The sequence below is a fragment of the Numida meleagris genome, chromosome 7 (assembly GCF_002078875.1).
Source record: "Numida meleagris isolate 19003 breed g44 Domestic line chromosome 7, NumMel1.0, whole genome shotgun sequence".
NCBI lineage: Eukaryota > Metazoa > Chordata > Aves > Galliformes > Numididae > Numida > Numida meleagris.
Window position 1 is genome coordinate 28,624,094 of NC_034415.1, and position 25,205 is coordinate 28,649,298.

The following is a 25,205-nucleotide window of genomic DNA, read 5'->3' on the forward strand; positions in this document are numbered from 1 at the left end:
CGGGGAAGCCAGAGGGGGTTAGCAGCGGCCTGGTTTGCTCGTGGGCTTGCTCTGTCAGTGGTTTGTATGGGCTTGACAGGCAGAATGTTTCCTTCAGCAGCAGTGTGGCATAAATCAGGTTTGCAGTTGACTATGCAACGCTAATGCAATCATGGCTGTGTTAGCGCTCCGAGTGCCAGGCTTTGCCTCTGCCGTGAGACTGCAAGTCTCTTTTTATTCGCTCTCTGTTTCTGTATGGGAAGGGAACTTTGTGAAAACTGGAGCCAGTTGCTGAGCCACGTGTCCTCCAGAGTGAGAGCACCGTGTCAGACGCCTGTAGACATGAGTTTTGGAAAGCGTTTGGCTCTCCTGGCAAGCATCAAAGCCTGCATTTAAACAGCTTCTTTGCTTCTGGAGGAACAACTGTGCTACTTCGGAAATCTCAGGATGCAGCTGGTTTTAGACAAGCAGTGAATAGGGGAGTTAGAAATAGGTTCTGTTCCCTGGTCTGTGCACACCAGCTGGTGTGCCCCTGGCGCAGCACTGGCACGGCTGGGTCCGTTCCACGCCAGCTCTGCTGCGTGGCTCTGGGGCAGTGCTTGGCCTTTCCTCCGTGTCTCTGTGGCCCTGGGGGGCTGTGGTGCTGCTGGTGTGTGCTAAGCCCAGGGAGGAGGTGGCTGAGAACTTGGCTCTGTTGTGGGTGCGTGGCTGTTTTTCTGTGGGGGAAGTGTATGTTCTGGTTCATCTGAAAAAGTTTACATGTACGGTGCACGGTAACCGAGAGTGGCTCTTCCTGTATTTAATAATAGGGTCATTGCAGCTACTCCTGCACAAAATCTGTGATCTAAAAAAATAAATGCGCTGTTTTTCACAAACAGCAATGATGCTGCAGTCAGGCAGAGATGCTAGAAACAATACATCAAGTCTGAATAGATGCTGTTATCCCAGAAGTAGCCTCATTTTGTACTCATTTAACAGCACATGGAGGTTGTGGACTCTTTCTCCTTCCTTGGACTCCTTATAGCATTGCCTTTATGTGCAGTCTACAATACACGGTTTATGAAAATGCAATTTATCGGCTGCAGAATGCTTCCTGGTGCACAGAGGATGCAGACAGAGAAGAGGGCATGTGGCAGCAGCTGGATCCAGGCGCTGGTTTTGCTTTTCTTTTTTTTAATACCTCTGATAAGAAGAGCTTGTTCCTCTTCTCCCTGTTATCAGTGCAGCAGCAGTTGCTCTCATTTGCCACGGAATCAGTTTTGCGCCAGGCAATTAGCTTGCTCTGGGAGGTGCTGTTTTACTTGGAGCAGCTTTGGCTGCAGCATCTCCCCATACCTGTAGACTTCATTTGCACGTCCCAGCTGCTCAGCTGGCTGTAAGTGTTGGCACAACACGAGGTGCAGGATAAGCAGAGCAGGGGGTGCAGGCGAGCAGTGCTGGCAGGCTGGTGAATGAGTCTCCTGCACCACACGTGGGCTGGGGGACTGCTGCTCCCTGGGCTCCTGGCAGTTCTTGCAGATGCTTTGGACTTGGTGGGTTGATGGTTGGACTTGATGATCTCAGAGGTCTTTTCCAACCTTGATGATTCTATGATTCTCCTTCGGTTCTTGCTCTGCACTGCGTATGCAGTTGACATTTCTGCTCTCCTTGGCGAGTCCTCTCCTTTGCAGGTCTCACACAGCACTGGTTTTGTTCTCCAGGGGCACCTTGCAATTCTGATTCTGACCACTTCACCTTTTCCCACTATGAGAAGTTTCGTCAAAGGAAAAAAATGTCAAGCTTACGGATGCTCCTCTGTTACAAGAGTAACAGGGATGTGCCCTTCTCAGAGTGTTCTTTCTTTCTAGGCTCAGTTGTGCAGCTCTCTGCGTGGCTCTGGTGCTCTCAGCAGGGCAGCCCTGCTTGCATGCCTCTTGACCTGGGCTCTCTGTGTGCTGCAGGGGAGGGGAGCTCCCCTGAGGACTTCAGAACCTCTCCTCTTGTCACTAAAGCAATGGTGGGGTAAGTTGAGGAGGGCAAGCATCAGTATCATGGGGCTGGTGCTGTGTGCTGGTGATGCAGGGATGTCCCGTGCTGCTGGCTGGGGCATTTTCTGTCGCCCTGTTTTTGTTTTTGTTTTTTTCTTATGTATTTTTAAATGAACGTAGCATTTATTTTTTTAAAAAAAGCATAATTAATAATTGTTCTGTGTTCTCTGAGTGCTCAGCTGCAGCCCGAGGAGTGGGAGGCTCTGCTTGTCATTGGCACAGGAACAAGGAAGGTACGCAGTGCCTCTTTTAATAGCATGACCTTGGCAATCCTGGATGCGCCGGGTACCACCAGCAAACTGCAGCCTTTGTCACGGTCCAGATTGTTTTCCAAACGAATAGGCTTTGACCACAGGAGTAGGCAAAGGGTTCGGGAAATACAATTTTAAAGTCATGAAGGTACTTAAAAAAATGATAATGGAATGGTAGTTTTCGTAGCTCTTTCCTCTGCTTGGGATGCGAGCGTTTGCCTGAAAAAAAATCCTGCAGAAAAGGAAGTTGTATTTTCTTAGAAGTGATAGTGATAAAAATCTTGCTTGAATTTTGCTGGAGTTCTGTGGAGCAGGTTGGGCCAAACAGCAGTGAATGCTGTAATACTGTCTTCAAACCAGTCCTGATTTTGCTATTGTACCTGAAACAAATAAGAGGGGTGGCAATGTGGTTGCAGCCTGTGCTGGAGAGCAGGGAGTTACTGGGATTTCTGGGATGAACCCACGTGGTTATTCTCAGCTTCAGTGATTTAAGTTGCCAGAGAAAAGATGAGTCTTTGCAATCCGCTTAACCGCAGCGATACTGCAGTAAGCAACCTCCTAATGAACATTAAGGTGCTGTGTTAATAAGGATAATTTCCCCGGCAGTAACACGGGCAGGGAGGTTATTGCAGGTTCTTTACTTGCAGCATCCTCCTTCTGACAGAACTTTCTCAGATATGTGCATGGGATATCCTCTGTACGGCGTTTCCTTTTGATGGGGAAAGGATTGGTTGCGCTTATCAATTGTTGATAAATTTGCAGTTTTGTTGCATTGCAGTTGAGGTACAAAGTCAGCCCTGAGTTGGTGAGAGAACTGTGGTTCCAAAACATAAAACGAGTTTCAGGGCAATCCTGTCTCTCCTGTTTTCCTAAGGTAGGGGCAGTCGATGCCCCTCCTTCTGCTTTGGGTAGTGCTAGAAGTCTCCAAGTAGTCTGTCCAGCGCTTTATGGAAGCACTAACAGATTGGCTTCTCAGGAGTTCTGCGAAGCTGCCACGAGCTCTGCAGGCACTGATGTTTCAGGGGATGTGGTTTCTGCAGAAGCAGCTGGCTGGTGTTTCCTTGCAGGTGCACTGGTTGCTCTTGCAGTGCTGGTGCTGCTGCAGGAGCATAGCTGTGTGCAGCCGGCCTTGCCTTGCCTTGCTGTGAGCCAGCAGGGCTCCTGGGTCATCACGGGGCTGCTTTATTAAAAGGCAAAGCTGCCTCTGGTGTCGCTGCTAGTCATATCTCAACTTACTTTTGCCTAATGTTAGGTCCACATAAGGTTTATTTTTCTTCCAGAAACCCTGTGCGGTTTCCAAATCTGAAGTACGAGCCCACGTGCTTTGTCTGGGAGAAGCAGATGTGAGACTATTGTGTTCTTTGGTGACTGTCACCCCGTGTCACCCTCTCTGTCTGTGTCACCCTGTCTGTGTGGCCCTGTGAAGTTTGGATGATCTCGGTAGAGAATTGGGTTGTTTGACTGTGATTTGAGCTCACAAATGATGCAATTACCCGTGCAATCAGATCATCTCCTTCACCCCAGCCCTTTCGTTCGCAAGGCTTCTCTACTCAGTCAGCATTCCAGTTGCTGTTTTTATCTCTGACCATCTCCAGGTCCTGTCAGGGTCAGTGTTGGGCTGCTGGGATGGATGCAGTGCTGCTGGAGCTGGGTGGAAGGGGCACGGCGCTGCCCGGGGTGCTGGGGGCCCTCGTCTCCTGCGGTTTGGTTTGCTGTCTCTCGATCGTTGCCTCTTGCCCTCTTGAAAAGCAGAAGGAAACGAATGTAGGATATGAAAGCAGCCAGATGAACAGCCCTGCTTGCCAGAACCTTTCTGTAATCCAAAGCACCAGCACAGCATGAGCAGCAAAGACGTGATCTTCATGGCCCTGCTCGTCCGAGCGTCCAGGCTGCATAGAGGCTGGTCTGCCTGTCATGAGAGCCAGGATGGGGGGGGAAGCAGTGGCATGGTGAAACGTGTGCCTGGAACTGCAAATCATAACAGTTTGCACATTGGGATGCACTTTAGAAATTTCTTTAAATAGAGGGTTTTGCGCTGGATGAGTTGAATAGCTATTTTTAAGAGCGTGTAGGAAAAGCAGACTTTATCACATGCATCCCTGTAGTTTTATCCTCGGCGCTGTCGCTTGCCAGCTTTGAACCCTGCTGCTAATTCACACCCTCAGTACAAGGCTTCATCACCCTGAAATCACAGGAGCATTTGCTGTCATTTTCAAACACCGTGGTCAGCGAGCACAAAAACACTCCGGTGCAAGAACTAGGTCAGCTTGGTCGGAACAGAGATCTCGTCCCCTGCCTGGCATGCGTGCTGGCCAGATGGATTGGACCCAGCCGCAGCACTGGAAGACTGCAACCTAATACCTGCTGCAAAGCCTTGCTGCTCGTAGGTGATCCCTGCTGGCCGCACGTAGCCTGCTGGGATGTCGTTTCTCTTTGGGGAACGTGGGCAGAAGAGAGAAACCCTTTGCCTGTGACAGAAGATGACATGAATTAGAAAATATCCCTGGAAAAAAGGAATTCGGGAGCAGCCTCTGTGGGGTGGGGAATTTGCGTGGTTTTACTTGTTTCTTTTTCATTCTTCCCCCCCCAGTCTTCATCCAAGGTGTCAGAAAGACATAATAAAAGAACAGAATTTTTTTAGAGAAACCTACATGGAGAAAGGAGCACGACGACGTCATTCCTGAGACGTTCAGGCTGGAGGAAGCTCGGGCTGTCTGCAGGATTCCCTTGTCCCCGTGCTCATGGTGCGGCCCTTTTTGAGTAAGATCCTTTTTTCAGCAAGCAGTGGATGTATTTCCAAAAATAAGCGTGTAAGGTAATATTGTAATTTCCACTTGGGGGCCTGGGTCCCTTCCAAGACTTCTGTCCGAGCCCTGCAGCCATTGGTGATGGCAGCAGGCTGTCTGCAAAGCCAGGTGAGCGCAGCTGGTGTCCTCATATTTGCAGCAACACTCAGAACATCTCTTGGATTTTTTTTTTCCAATGATGTTTTCCTCAGTACTTATTCCATGTCTTTTTTTTCTTTCTTTCTCTGCTGCTGTGTTACTTCTCTCTGTTATGCTCCCTGAGCTAGGTAGTTCTCGTGGTGTTTCTCACTGGTGCTTCCCTGAGGGGCACGGTCAGTGGGCACGGTGGGGATGTGCTGGGGTTGCACTTGGGGATCTTAGAGCTCTTTTCCCACCTCAGTGGCTCTACGATTCCTTTGTCTTCCTTCAGAATGTGCAGGATTGTTCATCACTCGTATAAACGCTGTGAGCTATTTCGTTGATCACCACTCACATATGAGCTATTTATAGCTGTATTAGTCTTCCTGAATGGCTTAACCCACCAAGTGTTAACAGTTCTTCCTTTTAGCTTGGCAACCCAGAGACCCATGCCTTGTCAGCATCCTTCTGCCTGCGCAGTAGACCCATCTTTGAACCTGCAGGCTTGTCCTTATCATAGAATCGTTCAGGTTGGAAAAGGCCTCTGGGAACGCCAAGCCCAGCCCCAGCCCACCCCCACTGCCTGCCAACCACGTCCAAGAAGCACTGGAGATCCAGCTCTGCCAGACAAAGCTGCAGCCTGCTTTGTTCTGCTGCTTAGGAGACTGCTTCCTCCTTTTATGCCTTCTCAGGAATTTAGTCTGTACGCTGTGGAGGAATGCATATTTTTGGCAGCAAGTAGTCACGCCAGAATTAATTTCCCTAGTCTGTGAATTCATGCCGCCGTCACTGTCATCTTTACCCGTGTCTCATCTCATTTGCTGTCTGTCCACTGTCATTTGGGGATTCTTTTTATAACACGGCTGTTTAGTTTCTCACAATTGTTGAAGACGGATTAAAATCGTTCCATGTATTCTACAGTTCTCTTCTGCCCTGCAGTGTGACTACTAGGCGACAAATGGGCTGTGAACCTGACAGAGATGTTTCTGTGCAGTTTCTGCTGACCAGCCTGCGGGCTGCCTGGCCTTCGCTTCTTGCTCCTTGGGGCAGGGCAGCAGCCAGCCCTGGGCACCTTGGCCTGCAGGGCCCCATTTTTTAGACGGAAGCTAGAGGTGCTTGAGTGGCCAAATCCCTTTGCTCCATGCTGGAGCCCAGCCCTGTGTGCTGGCAGTGCCGCAGGCTGCGTGTGCCCGGCAGGGCTGCGGGGCTCCTGGCGTTGGCTGCTGCAGGAGGCAGGCAAGTGTGGGTGTCTGAGCCCAGGCAAACACAGACAGAAACACGGCGCAGGTGCCAGTGCCACAGCCAGGGCTGCAGTCAGACAGCTCTGGAGCTGGCACTGTTGTGAGCGCTTTGAGTCTGCTCTGATTTTTCTTCCTTCCTCAGAGTGCTGTGGTGTGGAGGTGGGTTTGTTCTCGTGCTTCTCTCACGCAGGGAGCGGCAGAGGGGTGGCTGGAGGCTGAGGTTCCTGCAGGGCTCTGCTTGGAGGCGCTGCTGCTTTCCTGCAAGTGGTGCTTTGCCTCAGGGCTTCTCTGATTTCAGTCCTTAGCGGTGCAAGCAACATAGCATTCCACCTGGAGGCAGTGAACTAGTCATAGAGGCACAGAATTTCCCGAGTTGGATGGGAGCCACAAGGAGCACTGAGCCCAACCCTGAGCTGCACAAAGCAGTACCCAACCAAACCCCAGTGCTATGTCAGAACGGTGTCCCAGTGCTCCCTGAGCTCGGGGCCATCCCCCTGCCCTGGGAGCAGGGCTGTGCCTGCTGCCCTCTCACAGCCCTGGCCCTCAGCCCCATCCCTGCAGCCTTGTTCTGCAGGTGGCCTGGGCTGCTTTCTGCTCTCCTGAGCCTGCAGTGTGGCCAGGTGAGCTGAATGCAGCTCAAGCTCCCCAGTTTGTCACAGCCAACACCATGTTACAAGTCCCCAGAGCAGACCCCACCTCACAGCTTCCAGCGGGGGCTTCAGCAGCAAACCCTGAGCAGGGCCCTGCTGCAGCCTCTCCGAGCAGCGCAGAGCATCTTGTCTGCACACAGAAGCGGCACAGCAGTTCTCCCTGTTTATCAGGGAAAGAAAAGGAAAACCTTCAGTGTTCTTGCTGTGTAACTCACAGCGCAGCCTTTTGGTGAGCAGTAAAGCCCCAGGAACAGAGCAGAGGGCTGGGAGCACTGCGGGCTTGCTCCCTTCCCGTGCTGCTGTTCCCTGCTGCCGCCTGGATGCTGGATGGGGTCAGAGCAGCTGCGCTGCTGAGTGGCAATAAGTAGCAGCTGTGAGCTCTGATTCAAGACTAGAATTGCATACACATGCAGTTCCTTTTCTGAATTATGTTTTTTCAGACTGGCTTCTGTCAGAGCCAGCTCAAGCCTTTTTCTGGGAGTTTCTGTATGTCTGCAAAGGGTTCAATGAAAGAAAAATCCCCAGTAAGTGGAACCTGTTAGCTTTGATCCCATATTCCTAGGCATGTTTCGGTCTCGCTTAGATTGTAGAGCCTTGTGAATACCAATTACATTTAACATGATTTTACTGGGTGTTAAATTGCCCTGTCCCTCATGGAGGGCTACACTTGCGTAACATCAGCTGCCAAGCGTCATGTGGAAGTGAGCAGCAAGTTACAAATCAGCTGTGATACCAGCAGTTAGCTACCTACTTTGTTACCCAAAATGGTTTGTTATTCAAAAACACAGCTGCAGCTGTTTTTTCTTGCAGGTTGCTCGTCTGAAGAAGTTGGATTGAGCAGCAAGTCCTTACGGTGGGGAGCACTTTAATCTCAATAATGAAGAAAAGCCGAAGTGTCATGGCAGTAACTGCAGATGAGGTATGTTTCTTCAAAAAATGCATTGCATTTTTCCCAGTACTTGGTGAAAGTAAGGTCAAAAGTCTGTTTTGTCTTTGCATCAGCTGGTTTTGCTTCAGTTACTTGTTAATTTTCTTAGAGTTGCTTGCAGCTTATGTATTTAGTAGGAAATAAACACTCATGCTGCAATTTCTGAACAGTTTTGTGCAAAGCATGTTCTGCTTTCTTCTTGGCTCAGTGTAATAGTGGCAGGTGAGAGGGCTGGACATTTGTATGTGTTAGGGAGGCTCTGTTCTGGATCCCATCTTTGTGTGTGTGCTGTACTTCTACGCTTACAAACATTTCAGCATCTCTTGCGGTAGCTGCTGAACATCTAATGCGATGATGCATGTTATTCCATTACTATGCTTGCTAATCATCATCGTAATCTCCTATTAATTAAATGCTAGTTCCCATTCTCTGGAGAAATGCATCAGTTTGTAACGATGGCGTGATAACTACAACATTAATTGCCTTGCTTGTTTCAGCTGGGGCTCTCCAAAAATGGAAAGCCACAAAAATGTATGTGGAAATGCAGGAGAGGAGTGGGGCTTAAGAGCTGGTGTATCCTCCAGCACTCCTCCAGCAGCTGAGTGGTTCTTTTCCATTCTTAGAGCATACATTGTGCTGCTTCGCAATCAGTTTGCCTGCACCTGGTGGTAGGGTTACCATAGTCCACTCAGTCTTTGCTAATAATGAAAACGGACATTTAACATCTAATGGGAAGTCAGAGCACTCTGCTGTACGTGTCTTAAGTGATAAGAAAACAATTGAAGTCTTAAGAAAAATTATTAGTAAAGGCAAGTCAAGTGAGATCCCCCATAGAACCCCTTTCTGGGGTTTCTAGGAATGTTTTGGCTAGATTTTGTGCTGTTTAAGGGTAGGGTTTGGATCACTGAAGCTCTCTGGCATATTTTTGGAAGTACAGCAGACCAAATTTATATTACATTCAAACTTCTGCCTAGCTAATTTTGATTTTGATGCTTTAGTAGCTTTGTGAATCTGCACCAGCACGCCCTGAAGGACCCAAGAAGTGATTATGGGAACTTAAACCACTCATTTATTTTACAAAGCTACTGGGTCACCACTTTCACTCAGTGCTCAATGTAATTCCCCAGAGGTGAGATAGGTCCCTCTGCATGCTGCGCTGGCTGCAGGGGAGGAGGGGATGATGCACGGGAGGTAGTTGGTAGGGGAAGTGAGCGTAGGGATGTGGGGAGGCTGTGAGGTGGGCTGAGCAAGGCCTGAGAAAGGTGGGGAGAGCAGGGAAGAGATCAAAATTCAGAAGCAGGCACAAGATTGAAAATGTAGAGAGGTTGCCACGTATATGCACACCCATTGTAATAACCCTTCAACTGTTAGCTCATTGCACGCAGTACAGATGTAATCTCATTGGACATGAACAATTCTGTTGGACTAGCTGAATTCTACAAGACCAACGCTAAGAGCCTTCTTGCAGTGCTCTTCTGCTGTGGCACAGAGAACCTCTAGCTCAGATTTGGAAAGGCTGATGACCAGTTCTGTGATCACAAGGGCATTTTGAAACAGAAAGAAGTAGAAACTCCCAGAGGAAAAAAAAAAAGAGACCGTTCCTATTAGAAAGGACAGGCAGCCTAGCTGGAAGCTCTTCTCACTGAGTTAGCTGATGACTGGGATGTATCCAAACCCAGTGTTCTTGTAACCTTTCTTGGCATGGTGAACTGTCCCAGGAACAAGGGGCAAACCAAAACATTTGTGCTGTGGAGGGGAATGACACTGGTCAAAGATGTCGAGTGGAATATTCTCAGAAAAAGTTCGTGTCGCCAAAGTGACCTGGATGGCTGAAGTGTTCAGCTAGGTTAGAATTAGATGCCGAATTTAGCTTGAATTTTCAAGTTCATTCATAACTTGATAAAGCAACAATGCAGTGCAGTCAAACTCTGCCAGGATTTCGTACAATTTTCTTTTGTGAGTAGCTGTAACTGTAGAACAAAGCACTTGCATATGTCATTTACTCTCGTGGAGGAAACCATTTGTTTGCAGAACTTCAGTAGCTTTTCTCTTTGCAGAATGCTCTGGATTACCTGGAGTGTGGGCTGAGCAAGTCCTACAGTACTTCCAGCCATGCTCTGGGCATAGACCTCTGGAGAGGAAGAAGGTGCTGTTCTGGCAATCTGCAGTTACCACCGCTGTCCCAGAGACAAACAGAAAAAGCGAGGACACCTGACAGAGACATCGTCTGCAGACCAACAACTCTGCCTTTGTTGGCACCTCCAAGTATTGCAATCACCACTTACCAAGACTGGTAGGTTATTTTCTTTTGCTACAAACCTCGTGTCGTTGTTTATTGTGGGGTCTGCTGTTGCTTTCTGGTGGTTTTTTGTTTGTTCTTTTTTTATGGTGTTCTTTTTTTTTTTTTCCTCCAAAAAGCACTAAATAATGTATTAATTTATTACAATTGCTGGTATCTATCAGTTGGTGTATCTTGGACTGACCTTTACAGAGTAATTGCTTGTCCTTTTGGAAACTCTGCTTCTGTTGCAGACCTCTTTTGTTCACTTTTGTGCGTCTCCAAGAAACTTTTGTGTTGCAAATTCTGATTCTGGTGAAGGGATTTGTGTTAGTAGCTTTTCACCCATAGAAGAGTTCAGGCCGGTGTTGAACTCTTCTATGACAGATCCAGGCCTTAGCTCCCTGGCTGTTTTCTGTCCAAGTGTTAAAAAGAGGCTTTCTTTGTTAAGAAAAGGCATTTAAGTCTGATGTTAAGCTCAAGAAAAGTCCCAGGGAAGCTATGGGAGAGCTGGTTAAAGGGGGGAAGGGAGCGTGGGGAGTTGTTCCAGAGCAGAAACTGAATTTTAAGTGTAAAAGCAAGGGAATTCATCTGAAGGGAGAGAGAGGAAGACAAGCTGCAAGTGGTCACGTGTTGGAATTGCAACAGTAGAATGTGATGGTGATACAAAGTGAGATGTCCAGCTTGCCATATGCTTCTTGAAGAGGCTCTGCACTGTGACTGTGAATCTTGTCCTCTCAGCTTCACGTTTCAGCTGCGCTTTGGGTTCGAGTTTTTATGTCCTCTGCTCTCAATTTCATTTGCTGGCTGCAAGGCATGTTCTCTTCGTTATTTCATAGGCTGAATTTGGTTTTAGCTCCTGTTAAGCTCAGCACTCGATCTTCGAGGCCAGCATTGCAATTTGCATTAGAAAAATGGTAGAGGACATCCTAAATTAATTTGTTCCGGTACTTTAAAAACGATGCATTTGATGGAGATGAGATTCAGCAATCAAAGAGGAATTAGCAGGGGCTTTTGTTCCATATTTGCATTTAATTAGTGTGAATAAAGTTAACAAAATGAGTTTGTATTTTCAGATGGATTGTGTGCTTTGACAATAAAAGGCTTGGCTCATCTTTTATGAGCAGGTTAAGAGCGTTCTCTTTCGTGTGTGTTAAACAATGTGTAATCCTGACTACAAGACAACACGGGGTCTGTTCATGAGGTGAGGTTTTATAACGTTGGTCTTTGAATAAACCCTCATACATGACTTAGAAAACACAGAGTAGCAGTGAATTTATGATTAGCTTCATAGCAACGCAAGAGGGCATTGCTGCTCCTCTCTTCCATTGCAAGAGAATCCGTACACGTGTATTGTGTCACAAGTGTGTTTTTCTGGAATGGCATGCTAGTCAGAGACAGCACTTGTAACTGGTGCTCCTTTATCATCATGAATCAATTAGCAGTTAGCTTCTGACTTCTTAATTCTGCTTGAATCGCGTGCATCTGTTTGTAGCCATTTGGGCAGCTTGGTGTTGCTGGTGCATGTGGCTCGCTGCCTTGCAGTGCTGGTCACACTCCCTGTAACACACGTGTCCTCACATCTCCTGCCCCCATCTGACCTGGGCACCAGCCAGGTGGGCTGTGCGTACAGCTGGGCTCAGCCTCTCCATTTTCTATTTAAGCTCTAGTCACCTAGAATAGGTTTGCCCACTTCTTCACCCCGTGCCGGGCAGCTGCTTATCCATGGTTTCAAGTTATCGAGTGTGATTGTGCTTGGGATTTGTCTGTGTAGGGCTGGTGCGAGGTGGATCCGGTCCCAGAGCTATTTCAGCTCCTGTACTGGGGTACAGTCCTGCGTGAAATATGCCCTGGAGGCAGCTTATATTTATGTAAGCCCACTCTGTGTCGTTGTGTTGGAACAGCTTTGTTATGATATGAGCATTAAGAGACTCAGCGAGTGGGCAATAAAGCGATAGGAAAATTTCAGTGTAGATAAATATAAAGTGATGTATCTGAGCGTGAAAGAATTGTAGCTGCAAAACGATACTACTGCTCAGGAACAAGATCCTGGGAGCAGGAAAGAAGTCTGATGACTTGGCAAGTTCAGCGCTTGTTAGTGGTCAAAAAGCAAATCAAAAGGATTTGAAGGAACAGCAGAGGGTAGAGCAGGCAGCAGTGGGGCTCCGTGGTAAGAATCCATTATTTAGCCAAGTCCTGGATGCAGTGGGCGGTTCTGGCCTCTCTTTCTGTTCCCCAAGGTCTGGCTGTAGCTTGCAGAGGATGAGTTTGTTGATGCTGTTATAGAGGTGAATTCAGTGGAGCGTGCAGCAGGAAGCCCTGGTCTGAAGATTAAAGTTAAGTGGCCTCAGTCAAGGATGTTTGGGATTCACACAACTGAAATGCGTAAATAATGCAGGGCCCAGATTTGGGCTTCCTGTAAGATAAATCGTGATAAATCTTATGCACCTGCTATACATTTTTTAACATTCCCTTCGTATGATTTTTTGTTCGTGAGGTTTCACAGAGCTGCAGCTTGGAGGCTCTGTCTTGAGGAGACCAATGGGACTCGTTCAGAAGCACGGAGCTTTGCCTGAGCATTCCGCAAGTTGTTCCTGTGTGTGCAAAACCCCAAAGAGAGCTGACATGAAACCTGATTCTTTGAAGTGATGTCATTATTTCATTTGCCTGTTGTGCATAGAGAAACAGCTGTGGTTGGTTGTTTTTTTTTTTTTTTTAATTTTATTTTTGTTGGCTGTAAGACTGTGGAAGAGCTTCCCAGTGACACAAGCTGACTTTTCTTCCTGAAACACAGATTCCTCATTACGCTTCTGTACTCGGGACGTCTTCAGGAGTGCATGCAAAACTTCTGTGGGGGACATTATCTCTGTCACGTAGAGCAAGGACGATGGAAGCGAGGCTTTCCGTGGGCATTATGCACCAAACAAAGAAACCACTTCGGTTTGGGCTTTTGTTTCCTGTTTGTGCAAGCCATTGTTGTCCTTGTCGAAATTTATCATCTCAGCCAGAAAAAAAAACAAGAAGGTAGTTTCTGGAGAGGCAGGGATAAGTCAAAACCCCATTACCAAAGGATTGCTCTGAGCAGGAAACGCTCTGAAGGAGTGGCCACAGCTCTGCCTTTGTTGGGGTCAGTGCTCCTGCAAACTCCATCAATCCTTGGGAAAACGTGTCCTGCGTGTCTGTTTGGGGAGTGCATCCTGCTGAGCCGCTTTCTACCAGTTTGTGTGTGTCTTTTCTCATTACTTTGTTGTGCTTGCGCTGCAATACTGTTGCTCTTTCTCCTGATGGTTTCTACAAGCTCTTTCTGACCTCCGTTGCTCCGAAGCATTTCGCTCTTTGGGCTCTGCGCTGAGCAGCGTGCCAGACGACAAATGTCTCTGTCATCAGATGAGATTTCATACTGAAATCCTGGGAGGGATTTTACGTATAATAATGTGTCTGCCATTCTTCCTGGAGCAATTCCGGAGAGGCCCCATCTGTGCAGTGCTTTCTGCTAACGGCTGGGGTGTTCATCTGTGCACAGTAACTTCAGGGGAGGGTAATGGATGGGCTGAGATGACTCTGAAGGAAATAATTCCACCGTGGAGTTCTGTTGACATCCAAAACTGTGAAGACAAATCTATGGCTAAGAAGGCAAAAAGCACAAAACCAATTCCAAGCAAACAAAGAACCCAAACCAGATCAACACCCCTACCCCTATGTACCCAGAAGATCTCAGCCAATTTCCATCAGCACTCACTGGAGAAAGGGTAGAACCTAAATAGTTGTGCTGTCTGTGGACCACTGTAGGATGCCAGGAAATCAGGTGGGATTAGTTCTGATATAGATCATGGAGCTCAGGTGGGGATTTGGAAATAACCATGTGCTGTGCACAGCGCTGTATGTTACCAAGCTCTGCAAAATCTGATGTACCAATGGAGAACATAGCCAGATTGTATTACAGCAGCTTTAGTACCTCGTTTCCTTTTAAAAATATGGATTAGGGGAAGTTTGGTTTGGTCAGCACTGAGCTGGTACAGAATTCATCTGCAGCATCAGTGCTGTGCCACAGCAATGAGCTGAGAGTCTGCTGATGGAAGAAGTGCAGCTGCCCCTGATTGGAAGAAAGGACTAACAGGGTTCAGGTGCAGAATGTGTTATTTGGGAGCAGCAGAGGATAAGGTATGGCTGATTGCTTTTTCAAGTGTTTTCCTGCCATGTTTTTTCAGGAATTGCCTTACTTCTGCCTTCCAGTGGTACTAGAGAGGTAAGCTCTATGGGAGGTTGGGCCGTGGCTTACATAACGCTGCCACTGAAGATACATGGGAACCTAAAAATAAAGCTGCTCCTCAGGGTGTTTTTTCTCCTTTTTTATTTCGTGAGAACTGTATTTTCTTGAGGCCAGTGCTGCTGCAACCAGCGAGGAAAAAAACGAGCAGACTGGAACCAAGGCAATAACAGTAAGCTGGCTGTGGTGTAATAACATTTTGTGTGGAAATGGCATGGCAGCACACATACAGAACAGCTTTTGTAAATCGTCCGGGGAAGGAGCGTACAGGAGACAGGTCTTCAGTGGCAATCTGAATACAGAAGCCTTACAGGCAGTTTTGTGCACCTACCCCCTGTATTCTCCTAAAGGTTGTTACAGTGTCTTCCACATTCCTGCTCCGTGTTCGTGATAATCAATCTGGGCGTGAGGGAGGATTGATGGTGTGAGGAGCACGGTGGGAGCTATGTGCTGAGCATCCAAGGCAGCCCGCAGCCTTTCCTTGGCTGCTGGGGAGGCCGGGCAGGGAGCAGGGGCTGGGCTGTACCTGGCTGGGTCTGTCTCAGGCCCCTGGGGGCACCTGCACCATTTCGCATTGGGTTTCTGTGCTGTAGCAAAGCTGTCGTGTGGTCTGTCCCAAAGCTTGAGGAAATGAGGCAGCTTGAGGAATTCTGTCAAGAGTTGATGTGATTAGTATTAGAAAAGTGTGCTCCTTATTACATTTAGGTCGTAGAGTGTCTGTTAAATCATAGAATCAGAGAATCCCCAAGGTTGGAACGGACCCCCAGGATCACCCAGTCCAACCCCCCACCTACCACCAGTATTTCCTACTGCACCGTGTCCCTCAGTGCCACATCTCCACGTTCCTTGAGCACCTTCAGGGTCGGTGACTCCCCCAATCCCTGGGCAGCCCGTTCCAGCACCCAACTACTCCTTCAGAGACGGAATTTCTCCTAATATCCACCCTGACCATCCCCTGGCACAACGTGAGGCTGTCACCTTTCATTTTGTCACTAGTTACATGGGAGCAGAGGCCAACCCCACCTCACCACAGCCTCCCTTCAGGAGTTGTAGAGAGCATCCCCTGAGCCTCCTCTGCTCCAGACTGAACAGCCCCAGGTCCTTCAGCCACTCCTCATAAGGCCTGTGCTCCAGACCCCTCACCAGCTTCACTGCCCTTCTAATATGTATGGTGTTAATTATGCCTCACTCTTCTTTCAGAGCCAAATGAGGACTCTGAGGTTTGAAGGAATTCGTCTACTGACAGAATTGGTTGCTATTGGAGTCTTTCCTTCTAAATATTATTATCATTGTTTACAGCATTCATAATTAACCAATTAACTGTAGTCCTCTTTGTGTTTGTGAGTTTGTGTTAGTGCTAGTCATTCACCAGTGGCCAATCCTATGGGTCTTTCTCTTCTGAAGTAATTCTATGGTGCAGGAAGTGGTCAGAATTTAAAAGCAAAATATTAAGAACTCGATCCTGTTTTCCATGTCCATCTGAAATTCCTACTGATGCTGGCAGAGATGTGGTGTGTGCACAGAGCACGGTGCATTACTGCTAGATGCAACCTGCATGCAGGGCAGGATCGGCTGCCTGCAGTGCTCAGGCTTCTTCTCCAGGTGGTGACAGCGGGCAGCAAATTTGATGCAACATTAAAAGCAAAACAACAGAATTCAGTGGGATTTGGGGCAACTGAGTCCAAGACTGCATGTTCAGCAGAGAAGCTGAATTCAGCTGGGTTTGGCCTCTGTGAAGTCGCTGTGCTGGTGGTAACTGGCCAAGGGGTGGGTGTGGGAAGTTAGAATGGGGAAGGATATGGAGATCTGCTTACCCTGTGCAATAGCTTGAAGTCTCATTTCTTAGATTATTTCAAGTACAACTAGATAAGAACTGAAGAAATATGCTGCAACCCAAAAGTAGAAGAAAAAATAATGAGCTGGCTTTCCATGGGATGTGAAAAATATAAGCCTAGAGGGGAAAAAAAGTGTGTTACAAACATGTTTTTGATTGTCCTTTTATCTATATTTAAAAATATCGAAATCACGGAGTGGTTGAGGTTGGAAGGGACCTCTGAACGTCATCTGCTCCAAAATGTGCATTACTTGTGTAAATCACATCCTGCTCTCTTGTACTAACCCAGGGTCAATGACTCCCAGTGAACGTGCTTCCTGTGTCTCCAAGGCCTGTGCTGCGTTTCCGTAGAGGACGCATGCATCGTGAAAAAGGAGGTCAGCTCTGTTCCTCACAACATCCTAGATATTCTATGGGGAAAATAGTTTTTAATGACATCGGGCTGTTTCTGGACCGTGTATATGAAAGTGCAGTTTTGAAAAACAGAATTAGTGTGATTGACCTAAGTTTCTTCACACTGAGGAAGATATAAGAGCATTGACTGGGAACGGTCTTAAAAGATTTCAACTGTTGAGTGATTTTGTTTGCTTGCTCTTCGGTGAGCTTCCTTTGAAATCTTATCTGCTCCATTTATCTGCTCATTGCTGGTGCTGAGTGCTGGATTTTATAGCTTGGAGAGATGGGAGCCCCTCCAGACAGGATCTGAAAAGCTGAAATGCTCTGTTCTGATATGCTTCTTACGGTGTCTACTGGAGTTCACAAATATCTCATGAAGAAGTTCACTGTGGTTTCCGTCTTCTTGGGTCTGGCAAGGCGGTAGGCAGGGGATATATGGGAAGAAGAAAAGCCTTTGATTTATCTGTCATTGGTGTTCCCCTGCCCAACTCTGCCGGACTCTCTGCAAGCAGTATGTCAGTGCTGCAGAGGTAATTGTCATCTGGTTATCTCTGGAGTTATTTTCCCAGCTAGGTGCACACGGGTAAGTGTCTCAGCTGCCTGTATTCAGACATTGCCTGATGCTGCTGTTTTCTGAAGTTCTTGGATCTTTCTCTCAGTTGGAATGGATTTTTTTTAATTTTTGTTTTCCAGAAGTCTTGGATAGAACAAATATGATTTATACATGAGATAATTGGTGTAGAGGAATTTTAGGAAGAAACATAACGCTGTGTTATCTTAAGTTGAGAAATTAAAAAGCTGTTATGTTTTCATGTTGTCATTTCATACGTGTCTTTTTGTGCACAAGTTACATTTTGCTTTTGCAGTACAGCATTTTCCGTAGTTTGCATTTATTAGATGTATTGGCTTTTCCTCTGCTTATAGCATCCCCTTTTAGTTTGACTTGCACGTGGAGCCCGCTGGTTCTGCTGCAGCTGATGCAGAAGGCTGCGCTGCAGGCTTTGCCTGGAGGTACTCGCTCGGAGCAGAGGTAGCTGCTGGCTCACAGAAAAGGCCCTTCATGATTCAGTTATAATTGTACGCCTCTATCCAGAATGAGGTAAGACAGCATGAAATGCATCTAGAGTGGAAAGAAATGAGTCACCATTAATTAGCGAAAGACAACGGAGCTGCTGAAATATTATGTTCAAACTTCGTCCTCCCAAGAATATAAAATAAATGGAGATGATGGAAATACAGCCGATAGAAAAGCTGAATCAGACGAGAATTTGACACAACTTTCTTTTATCTTTAAACTTCTGACTAATGATGACTTCATCTGAAAGGAAAGATCAAAACCTGCTTGCTTTGTTCCCCGGAGGACCACCCTCCTGCGCGCAGCGGATCCCTGGCGCTCAGCAGAGCTGTGCTGGCATGGCGTGTCGTCGTTCAGGTGGTGGTCTGCTCTGTGCTGCCCTGAGAGCAAAGCAGCTGTTTAAAGCGTCGATGTGAAGGTGTGTAGAATGAAGCAGCAGAGCTGTGCCCTGCAGCGTGGGACCGGCACCGTCTGTGGCACGTGCCCACGTGCTGCTTCGGTGCTGCCTGAGCTGTCTCTGGAGCTCTGGAACGTGGTGTGATAGAATGTGTGCATCCTGCTGCCAGCATCCTGGACTGCCGGTGCCACTGTGCCCTGCAGCCTCTTGGGCCTTGCATGTACATCAAGAGGCAGAGGACTAAGTTGGGAGCTCCTTTCAGTAGGAGGAGTCCCGTGTTGTATTGGACAAGAAATTAGGGAATGGAAAGAATGAGAATACTTTGGTTGTGCCGGGGCTCGGATGCGCATAGGAATGTACTTCTCCATGTTGTGCAGTGTCTGTTTAGCAGCCCAGCTGCTCTTGCAGCTCTGCTCCTGCAGGCTGGGTTGTGTAAAGTAGGATTCCATGCAAAGTGCACTCTTCCCCAACCAAACTCAACAAAGTCCTCTTATAACAATGGGGAGACCTCATTGTGGCCTTCCAATACTTGAAGGGAGCGTATAAACAGGAGGGGGATCGATTGATTGTGAGGGTAGATAGCGATAGGACAAGGGGGAATGGTTTTAAGCTGAGACAGGGGAGATTTAGGTTAGATGTTAGGAGGAAGTTTTTCACTCAGAGGGTGGTGACGCGCTGGAACAGGTTGCCCAGGGAGGCTGTGGACGCCCCGTCTCTGGAGGCATTCAAGGCCAGGCTGGACGTGGCTCTGGGCAGCCTGGTCTAGTGGTTGGCGACCCTGCACTTGGCAGGGGGGTTGAGACTCGATGATCTTTGAGGTCCTTTTCAACCCAGGCCATTCTATGATTCTATGATTCTATAAATCATATTTCTAAATACTTGTAACCAAGCTATGAGATCAGCTCTTTAGCAACACTCGATTATCTCTGGTCTGTTGTGAATGGTTCTTTGGATTGGTGAGGCTCTCTTGAGATACGACTGCTTCTGCTGTCAAGACATAACAAACCTATTCGTTCTGTTGGTGCCAGTCCTTCAGCCCTGGATTCGGCTGTCTTCGGTGGCTGTGGCTGGTGCCAGGTGGTGATGCCAGGGGCTCGTGTCACCTGCCTGCCACTGATGGTGCCAGAGGCTGTTACAGAATCATAGCACCATCGAATCGTTTGAGTTGGAAGAGACCCTCAAAGGCCATCTGGTCCCACTCCCCTGTAATGAACAGGGACACCCACGGCTCCACTAGGTGCTCAGTGCCCCATCATACATGATCTGAAACTCAATATAGTAACCCCAGATCACTTGTGTGCAAGCTGGGACGCTGTTTTCTCAGTCAACTAAAGCAGAATGAAGAGCCTGGAAGGGTAAGAGCAAGGTACCAGAACAGAGCAGATTAAGATTAACGGTCCTGTTTTTGGGTCCTGTTCAGCTATTGCAGGTGCGGCTGGTAATGGAGAAATGTTTGCTTATGGAAATGACTTAAATCCTTTATCTGAAAGGAGGAGGGGTTTGTCCAGGGCTAAGCATTCGGTGTTGGCCCATTCCCATTGCCCGTGTCAGAGCAGAGGCAGCCAACCAAACTGACCTGTAATTTTTCAGTGAAACGTGGCAGTGCACGAATGGCCTGACGACGTGGGCACCGCCATCAGTTAGATGGGATTACCTGTTATCAGACAGAACATCGCCCCGAGAGAGCAGTATTGATTATTCATACTTGTCATTGCCTTGTGTCCTTTTCCTTGTGGTTCCACTCAGCCCATGCTGAGTAAGGAGGCCATTTGCCTGAACCACAGCAAAAGTCCTGGCCAGAACAGTGCTGTGACAGCAAGCACATTAGCCTGTCCAGGCACATGTCTTGTAGAGATTCCTTCAGCCACATCCTGGAAGTGCCATAAAGCCTTTTCTGGTTGCTTCTTTTGTAAAGAACGTGTGAAATTGTGTAAGACTTCTTTGCTTTGGCTTCTTTTTCTCTAGGGTCACTCTAGAGGTTTCTGCCTTTGAAGAATAAGGTTGCGCGTTCAGTTCACTTGTAAAGTGTTAATCTATAGCTCTGAAATCAGAAAACAATCGAAGGTAATACAGATTGTTCTGACATATGTGATTACTCACTAGGGATAATATAGAAGGCAGTTAAAAGTTCTCTGAGATATATTCTAAATCAAGCGCAAAGTTGCTAAGGAAATTACTGTTATGAATGCCACATCTTACATCATTCCCAGGGGTTTATAATTCGTAAATGTATCTCCTCATATGTAGCTACTGGGAGGTAACAACCGAAAGACTTGCAAGAAAAAATAGTGTTGTAGTGCCATAAGAAGCTGTACATTCTGTTTTAACTGCGGAAAAGCGCAAGGAACTCAGATCCACGTTGTCTCAATCTTCCTGTCGTGTGAGTTCCTATGGCAAAAAACGTGCCCGGTGCAATACAGGACGGAGTGGCAGGGTGCAAGGTGCTGGGCTGGGCTGCCGTGTTCTTCCACCTTCTGGATGCACCGGGTGCTGCTGCTCAGCTGGGGCAGGGACTGCCTGGCCTAGAGGAGCAGCTCCGTGGGTGCAGAGAGCCGCCGTGCCGCCGAGGGCTCTCGGGGCCTCATTCTTAGAGGTTGGGGTTGGTTCATCTGCCACCCGGCTGCAATGGATCCCGGAGCTTCCTCATCTTGTTAGAGATACGAGATGTCTTCACGACGTGCAAACTTACCGCACCGTACATCGAAGCTGCGATTGTTGGGTGCTGAAACAAACAACAGCACGTGAGCTGCCCGCTAAATGAGGACTAATCTGTTCTAAAGCAACTGGCTGCTCATTAATGAGGAAGAGCTCTGAGGGCCTCCTTCAGGGTAGAGCGGGTCCTGCTCAGCCCTCGGGAAGCGCCTAGACGTGCGTAATGTCTTTGTGCTGCCGTCCAGACTCCCTAAAATAAGGACAGGCTTTTCCAGTTGCTTCTTTCTTTTGCAGTTGGCTCAGCTCTTACGCTGCGAACGTAAGTGTTGCTAGGTGCTGTGGTTCTGTCTTCTGTGGCCATTTATAGCGCTCCAAAACGTCACTTCCAAGGTCTGTGCAGGAATTACTGGTGTCAGCCCCTCAGGAGAATTCAGAGGCCCCTAAATCTGTGGGAATGGAGGTACAGAGTGTATGATTTTCAACTATTGAATATAGCAAAAACTGATCTTCCGATGGGAATATAAATTGCAGTGAATTGTAATTATTATTTTTGCCCCTTAAATGTGGGGAACTTGTCTTGCAAACCAGTAATTAGTGATGTATTTCTGCCTCTCGTTCAGCATTTCAGTTTTGGAAACATTCAGGAAAATACAAGAAAAATCCTCAAATGTGTCATTTAAAGTTTTCTGTCGCGGAGCTGTTGAGAGCCCATCTTTTAGAAGCTGAGCTTGTGAGGCAGCAGACATTGCAACTGAGCGAAGGCGAGGAGAGAGTGTGAGCTCTGTGCTTAAAAAATGAAAAGAAAACAAAACCCAAACCATAAAACCTCCCAATTGTGAGCCCCGAAAGACAGGTTCCTGCACTGGGCTTCTGTTAAGGATGTTATTAAGGGAGGGCTGAAGCAGTTTATTGTGTGCAGCTTCCAGATAATATTTTTGTTATGGTATTTATACAGTTATTAAGGACTGGGTTTTTACTGCATTCTTTGGAAGCGTGGTTGCTGTGCTGTGCTGGGGCTCTCCTCTTCCTTGTTGTAGGAAGTTGTGGCTGATGGAGCGCATCTCAAATTAGGATGGTGAATTCTTTTTTATTCAGGCTAAATGACTATTTTAAAGCATCAGGTTTTGGTGCGATGGTTTAAAAATGTCAATCATAGGTGTATGTTTAAGAAGAGCACGTCATCAGCTTCTCTACTTCTTTGAATGGAGCTAACAGTGAAATATGGATTAGGAGGGGTAGAATGAACTAGCATGGGTTAGGATGGGTGGAATTGAGGGATGCAACATGAGACCCTAATGCAATCAATGGTGGAATAGACACAGCATGCCTTGTGGTTGTGGTGGAAGGGAGGCACAGAAGGCACGAAGTGCATGCTTTATCACCTCCCCTTGTGTCAGTCTCATCCTCCTCCTCCTTAGGACCACGTTCACCTCTCTGAGCCTTCAAAGCTCTTCTCAAGCGCTGGACCTGCACCCCTCCCCCAGCCCATCCCTGCCCTGCACTTTGGGCAGAAACCCTGGAGCTCTGATACGGGTGAGGGGCTGGGGGCTGTGCTGTCACCTCTGCCTGCAAAGTCCCTTGAAATACTTTGTGCAATTTATATTTTTAGAATGGCTTTATTGACAATAACGTTAGCATTATCCTTTTGGGATGCTTTGGTAATGTGCATGGATGTGACAACGATCTGGGTAAGAGAGGAGCTTCCCAAGGGCTTGGATCTAAGTGGGCTTCCACAGCGCGTGCCTTACGGGAGAGTTGTCCCATTGCCACTGACTGAGAACACTACAAAAAGTCACCTAACTAAAAGTCAGCTCTTCCTTTCCCCCTGAGGCACGAGGGACATCTCACAGTCTCTTCTTCCCTGGTGTTTTATTTTATCCTGGCAACTCTGACTTAGAAACAGGTAAAGAATAGCACTAACGTAAAGAAAATGTACGTTTTCCTGTTGCTTAGCAATTGTGCGTGCTCTCAGCAGGGTGAAGACCAGCCCGTGATGAGGAGTTGTGTGCTTGACAATATCGTTTACCACCTATATCAGTTATTCGATTAAAAAATATTAAACTCTTCTGCCATCCTGAGATGGCTGTATGAAAAGCACCCGAATAAACTTTGGAAAGTTCCTTAATTTCCCCTGCCCTTCCAAGCTCTTTCTTTTTCCTTTCATCACTTCTGAGCCCTTCTTTAATCATCTTCTCTGCCTCCACCCTCTTCCTTTGTATGACAGGTTGCTTTTCTGATCTGAAATTACTTGTTGCTCGTGGGCTACCCATCCCAGTGCACGGAGTGGTCTATAAGGGCAGGCAAATCTCGTGTTACATCCTCCTGTGTCACACTGCAGGAGTTCAGGCAGCAGCAAGATGCCCGTTGGCCATTTTTGCTTGTACGAGAGGGAGCTGAGCCTTGTACCTGGCCGTCTGTCTGCCCTTGTTCCCTGTTGCTGACTGTAACCTCAGCAAGTACAGTCATTTTTCAGAACTGCTGCCAACTTTATTCTTACACATGCCAGTTAGTTAGTGTCTCTTGAGATGTTCTCACCTCTTCTTGGCTTATCCTGAAGCGAAGCATCCTGTCTCGATGGAATTCCCATTCTGATGTCGGTAGTGACGGTACAGACGCTGGCTGTGTGCAGTGTGTGCCAGCAGGATGGCAGCCCGCTCAGCAAGGAGCCCTGCTGCCTTGCTCAGCTAACCAGCAGGTCCCAGTGCTGCCGAGCCCCGCCAGATGCTTAGCACAAGGCACGTGCTGTGCTCCTGGTGAGCTTCCAGTACGCTCTTGGTTATGTGTCCTAGACCTCAGCTTGGCCAAGCCCTTGCATTGTGGCTGGCCAAAGTGGTGGGTGGCACTTGGCTTTTTCATCCTTTTTGCTTGTATGAGGGAGAATGGAGGCTTACTTCTGCCCATGTTCTCCTTTTCCCACCTCGTTAGCTTAGCCTTTTTTGTTACCCTTCCCTCCATCAGCAGCCTTGGCACGCTGTACTGCAATGTTCTCCGGGGGGTTGGTTCCTCGTTAGTAGCTGATGGCGTCCAGATAATGAGAAGCACTCCCTACATGGACACTGCCTGTGAAAGAGCTCTGGGTTCGGGTGGGGAAGTACCAACTCGGTATGAGGAGCGTGCCATGGTGCAGCGTGCTTTATTGCAGAGTGCTTCTAAAGGATGGGTTCCCCTTTTTTCTCCTTGCTATTTCAGCAGCTTAATGAAAAGGCATAGAAATACCGTCTCTCTAATGTAAGATATGTTCTCATTTCAAAATACCTCATTTTGGTTCCCAGTGAGTTAGAAAATTCTTATTTTCTTGTCTGGAATTCCAGATTCTGAGCATTTGCATGGCTTTTATTTCTCATCCAGCATCTCTTTCAGGCTTCCCTTTGTCTTTCCCTGACTGTCAGTACAGTGGAGATGAAGAACAACAGATCACAGTCTAACACGTCATAGCTCCTGAAGCATTAAATGTTCCTGTTCAGCTACTGTGTAAAGCTCTAAGCATCGGATAACACTGCAGCTTGCAGTGTCCTTAGGTTATGCTCAGGGAGATCTTTCGACTTGTTTTTTCTTGTGATTGTGAATGGTGAATAGCTTAGTGGGCACGATGTCTGGTAACCGGTCTCTGCTGTAGGGAAGCCCTATGGAGAGCCTTCTGCTCGATGCTGAGGAAGGCATGCAGGTGTTTTTCCAAAAGCATGCAGATATTTTTGCAGGGTGTTTTGGGATATGACTGAAGAGAACCCTGGAACTGATGGGGCTGCGGGTGATCTGCTGTGTAACTGCTAGCACACCATGCAGTCAGCCTCTGCACGCACGTCGGAGCGATGTCATCCCATTCTGCCTGGGGGTTCTCTTTCCTTTCTGCTCCTCCTTTACAAAGAGTCACTGTATTTACACTTAGAGGTCACCTGGTTCTGACCAGTTGAAAAGATGCTCTGCCATTCTCCCTCTATTAACATCTCATCTTTAACTTCCTTGCACCTTGTGGGTTTTTTTTTTTTTTTTTTTGCTTTACAAGTGCAAAAGTTGGTTTTGTGCTGTTTGTCTCCAGAACAGATTTTGCTGTTGTTTCTAAACCCCGATATGGCTTAAATTATTTGGAATGAACGTGCTCTGTCCTGGCGGCGCAGCACCAGCCCCTGCTCACCGCGCGCTGCTGGCTCAGGGCACTGCTGAGCTGCCCCTCGGCCATACATGGGATGCCAGGGTGCCAACGCACAGCGACATCTGTGCAGCTGCATCTGTGCTGCGTGCGTTCTCACGGCCTTTGTTCTTGCTGAATGTTGTTGCTTTTCCTTTTTCCACCCCCCCGCCTTTTTAG

General features: G+C 47.6%; 1 protein-coding gene across 5 annotated transcripts in view; it reads left to right on the top strand.

Moving 5' to 3' along the window:
- The window catches only part of LOC110402282 (cAMP-specific 3',5'-cyclic phosphodiesterase 4B-like), a 137,432-nt gene that overhangs the window by 15,431 nt on the left and 96,796 nt on the right, over positions 1-25,205 (top strand). For all 5 annotated transcript variants that reach the window (XM_021404187.1, XM_021404184.1, XM_021404189.1 and 2 more), the window contains exons 2-3: positions 7,883-7,991; positions 10,058-10,293. In XM_021404187.1, the coding sequence (XP_021259862.1) occupies positions 7,950-7,991; positions 10,058-10,293 (278 nt within the window). In that variant the 5' untranslated portion in view covers positions 7,883-7,949. The remainder of the gene's footprint in view (positions 1-7,882; positions 7,992-10,057; positions 10,294-25,205) is intronic.